At 26.3% G+C, this 5,296-nt stretch overlaps 1 protein-coding gene across 1 annotated transcript in view; it reads right to left on the bottom strand.

Annotated features, from left to right (window-relative positions):
* LOC117178419 overlaps positions 1-5,296 on the bottom strand; it is an 873,788-nt gene that overhangs the window by 778,673 nt on the left and 89,819 nt on the right. Inside the window, exon 2 of the mRNA XM_033369846.1 lies at positions 3,646-3,834. Coding sequence (XP_033225737.1) covers positions 3,646-3,834 — 189 coding nt within the window. The remainder of the gene's footprint in view (positions 1-3,645; positions 3,835-5,296) is intronic.

Genomic DNA, 5,296 nt, shown 5'->3' on the forward strand with positions numbered 1-5,296 from the left:
CCCCCCCCCCCCCCCCCCAAAAAAAACAAAAAATAATAATAATTTAAGAAAAATTTTCAAAAATTGCTTACTTGAAGAAGGGTGCTGTATGAGTACCAAAACGTGGGTGAATATTATTTACAAAACGTTTTTTTATTGTGATTTAATAATAACCAATATGAAAAAGACGAATGCATGAAATGAAGTTAAACAAGGGGATTTGGTTGGTACCTTCTCATTTTCCTTCCTTCTTTTTTTATTTGTGTGCACATTTTTTTTTTTTAGGAAAATTATCATTACCAAAGAAAAGATTTTTTTTCAAATGGCAATAGGAATATTTTGTGGTAGTTGTCCAAATTTGTCCGTGGGATGCTTGGTATTTGTTTTCAGGAATTCTATAGATTAACTCGATTATTGTGCGTTAAATAGATTTTTATAATAAAATTTTAGTCTAATTCAAATTTCTTAAGTTTTCAGTTGAATATAATACCCACATTCATTTTATTTGAAAGAATTTATTATCCCTGTTTATGTAAAAAATCTCCTGCTATGTTCATTATGATTTTGAGTTTCAGTGAGCCTGATGCAATTAATTTCACTATTTCAATCACTGTCGTTAAAAAGCAACTGATTCGTAGGTTGAAGTTCTTAGAACTGATTTAATTTGTTCGATTTTTATTAATTCAGGTTTAGAGAGTAAGATTGCAAATTTAAGATGTGCTGAATAAATATTATATTAATTTAATTGCCAAGATATCTTTGAATTGCATGAAAATATGCAATTAACATATTAAATTGTGAAAAATGTGTAAATTATTTCAGATTCCCGGAAGTTTATCTGTCATCATGCGATTCGCACGCCAAAGGGCGATAAAATAATACGGTCTGAGGTAGCTCGATCGGCAGAAGCATCGATGTAAATCGCTCACGTGGCATATTAAGGCGTAGCCGCGAGAAAATGTGAATTATCCAACGAAATGACTGTATATTCTCTCTATTCGCTTATCCTACGACGATTACCGTGTGATGAAAAATGCTTATTGCGATTGCATAAGCAACAAAAATTACAGCAATGTTTCCGTATTGAAAGCGATATCAAGTGTATGTTGAAAAGATAATATCAAACTCAATATCATCTGTAATAAACTGATAGAAAATAAAGTCTACTATATAATATAAATAAGCAGTATTAGTACAGAAAAATTACATTGCTCCCAATAATTTAATTTTTTCTATCATTATTTTCTAGATTTATTAATCATTCAGTTAATTATAATTGATTTGAATCATAGGCAGCGTGTTTTAAAGATAAATTTATAGTTTTATTTTATATTTATACAAATGTATGCCTGCTTTAGGAGAAAAAATGATTTGGATTTCGAACTAAAATTTTGTTTGTCCTTTCTAGATCTCGCTGCTTTTTAAATATTTTGTAGCAGTAAATTAGATTTGACAAACGCAACTTATGATTGAAAATTACTATATTAAATAATTTAGTTCTAAATTAATTATACTATTTAAAACATTTTTTAATTTGAAATGGCTTCCAGCAGATTACCTAAGATTACTCCGTATGGCATAGGATTTCTCTAAATAGCATAAGATTATTCTGGATTAAATAAAATTATGGTGGATTATTTCAAGTAAACTAGAAAAATACGAATTTTCAATCAAAAAGGATTATTTTTTAACACAAAATAGTTGAATTGTCGTTCAAAAAGATAATATTTATATAAAAAAGATGAATTTTCATCTAAAAAGGATCAATTTTCAACTGGAAAATGAACAGTTCAATTTTTAGTTAGAAAAATTACTTTTTAACTAAAATATATTAATTTTTCACAAAATAGTTAAATTTTCAACTAAAATTATGAATCTTTAACTGAAAAAGATAAATTTTCAAATAAAATTATGGATCTTTAACTGAAAAGGTTAAATTATTAGTTAAAAAATAAACTACAACCAAAAAACAACGATTTGAAAATAAAACAGTTGAATTTTCAAACAAAGAAATACACTTTAAACTAAACTAAAGAACGCTCAAAGACAAAAATAATTTTTAACAACATTTTGGAACTTTTTACAAAATTTTTGAATTCTCTACAAAGTGGATTAATTTTTAACCAAAAGATAATAATTCGTAAATTAAAGTATAATAGTGGATAATTTAACGAAAAAAGGTTTTAATTTTGAATGAAAGACAACTTGATGTGAATAAAAAAGGCGACTTTTCAATGAAATATGTAGTTGAATCGTTAACTACAAAAAAAAAGAATTTTTCAACAAAACAGTTGGTTTCAATCAAAAAGGATACTTTTGATCAAAATTTTTCATTTTTTAGCAAAGTATATAAATTTTCAACCAAATAGTTGGATTTTCAACCAATTATTTTCTATGAAGAAAGACAGATTTTCTACTAAAAAGGACGAATTTTTAGCAAAATAGTATAGTCACATTTTGCATTTACAAAATTAATTTTTTACCAAAAAACGGGTTTTTCAGAAAATGCCTAAATTTCGAACCAAAATAGTTCAATTTCCTAAAACAAGATGAGCTTTCAAGCAAGGAGAATAATTTTCTGCCAACAAAAATTTTCAAGTTTTCAACCAAAAACATTTCAACACTATCCTTAATTATTTTACCAAAGAACGAAATTAAACAAAATACATGAATTTTCAACTAAGGCAGACTAGTCTTTAGCAAAAATGAAAACATTTTCAGTTCGGAAAATTAATTTTTTTTTTAATTAAAGAAAATGGTGAATTTTTCAACCAAACCATTTTCAACTAAAATAAAGAATCTGCATCCAGAAAAATGAATTTTTTACTGAGTGCTTCAACATTTAATTAAGTAATTATTATAAATTATATGTTACATATATATATTATTATATATTATATTAAATATATAATCGACTTGTTTGTTTGAGAAGAATAAATTCGTTAATTATAGTAATGCCTGATAAATGCAGCAATCGATTTGTTTTATCAAAACGAATAAAGTTAGTACTTGCAATATTGCTTTATTCCCATAGTTAGGAAAATTTTTCTCTTAGAATTGTTAAACAAATTTACAAATCGGTATATATAATAACTCCATTTGTTCTTACAATTTTCCTAAATACATTAATAAATTCATGTTGCCAAGATGAAAAAATATTTAAACAAATTTTTACTTGCAAATAAAAAAATACCAACATTTTTGAAGATGACAACTTTTGCGCAAATAACTATAAAAATTCTATCGAATTATAACAACTACATACCACCCTATGCTTAAATAAAATTCGGTTCACAGTACCCGGTATGAAATTTCATAAAACCTCCTTTTTAGTCGCTTTAGGTCGACTTATGTCCAGATATCTCAAAAAATTACTTGTGCAATTTTTTAATTTAGTGAATCTAAAATATTTACATTAATGTTTTGCTTATTCGATTGTAATCCACATGTTCAAAATTTCAGTATTTTTCTTATTTATTTATAAATAAATAGTACAGAGAAAATATATATTATTTTATTGCAGTTTAATTTAAATTGCCTGTTAAAAATCGAAACTTATATGTGTTGAGATTCGTACAATTTTCTTTGCAAGGCCTGGCAAATCGGTAGCATAAAATCCAATTAAATGAAAAAAAATTTTAATAAATAATTGGATAAAGCTCTCACCGTGCAGATCGTTGGAGTTTGTCCATGTACTTTGTTTCCATCGATCGTTGACGATTCTGGTAGTTTTGAAACATCGGGATGAGCTTTTGATGATGAATTCGTATTTAAAAAAACGTTATTATGATTTAACACTTGACTTGATAGAGGAACACTCACTGGAACTTCCGGTCGAAAAAACCAGGCTGGCCACTGAAACATGAAGAAAAAAAAACTTGGGTAGGAGGTGTAAGTATGAAAATAGAACGCTTTTTAGAGGACAAATTAAGCTTTCAAATGAGCACCCATTGAAGATTTTACGGTCAATAGTTTATTAAATGTAAATTTTGTTAATTAAAGGTGGATCTTTGCTGAGTAACCAACATATGTTATAAATTTTAATTGTTATAAAAAAATCCAATTTCTCTTTATAGTTTCATTAAGTTAAAGATTTACTGATGAGTATCAAAGTATTTTTTAAACCGAAAATAAAAAATTATCAGGTTAGGGGTCCGTAGATTTTTTTGTTCAAACGATAATATTTTTTAAAGTTACCATTTTAAAGTGTCCTTATTATGTGAATCTGCTCAGCGATAATGCTTCTTGAAGACCAAGTATTTTCTCTTATTAAAGAAAACATTTTATTTATAGTAATAAATTGTTATACAAAATTGTTTCCCATATATCGCGATATTTTTTAAAATTAGTATCATTTATTTAATAATAAATTTATTTCAAATAGTTTAGATCATTCAGCGTCACTTTGAGATTGTCAACTGACACATCTATTTCCTCGTAACTGGATAACTTTTTCTAATCATGTTTTTTGACTTAAATACTCAACACGTTACCTCGGAAGTGGACTTCTGTCTCATCTTTAAATTTATATTTCAAAGTTACTATATGTTTTTTCGCTCTCCTAAAAAAATCCGATTTTTTCGGTTATTTAGTTCTGTACCTCAGACAAAAAAATGAAAATCTGTTGATTAAACAAGTTAAGCTAACTCGGAAATGAAACAAAATTTTTTATTTCATTTAGTCTTCGTTTTGTAACTGATTTTCAGCCTTTAATTTCGTACGTGATAGTTACAGTATTTTTATTTTCAATAATACTTGTTTATGAGAATTGTTTAAAACAATATTTTTGTTGCCAAAATTAAAGAAAATATTAAATCTTTCAAACACTTTTTCTTGAAGAAGCACTATTGTTTATCCGATTCATTAAATGAGAACTCAATAAATGTGTAACTTTAAAAGATATAATTGTTTGAACAAAACAAACCACTTACCCTTCAACCCTACAAATTTTGGACTTTCGACACCAAAAAAATGCTTCCATACGCAGCAGACCTTTCACTTTATGGATTCATAAAGAGAAAGTAATTATATATATTTTTAACAATTATAATTCTTCAAATAGGTCGCTTAGTCAGTGAAAATGCAATCTTAATTAACCAATTCAGATTTTATAAACCATTGGTATATTCCAAATATAGCATTTTGTAAAAATTTCATTTTCCGAATTAAAATTTTAAGGTCGTCAAACTCCTGGATTCTGGAATTTATTTTTGTGCAACGATATATAAAAAAATGTCTTTAGAGAGTTAACAATTTAAAAAATATGATTTTTTTCATGCAAAAGATAATTGCTTAAACAAAAACACTATTAATAAAT

Source organism: Belonocnema kinseyi, chromosome 8, assembly GCF_010883055.1.
Source record: "Belonocnema kinseyi isolate 2016_QV_RU_SX_M_011 chromosome 8, B_treatae_v1, whole genome shotgun sequence".
Taxonomy (NCBI): Eukaryota; Metazoa; Arthropoda; class Insecta; order Hymenoptera; family Cynipidae; genus Belonocnema; species Belonocnema kinseyi.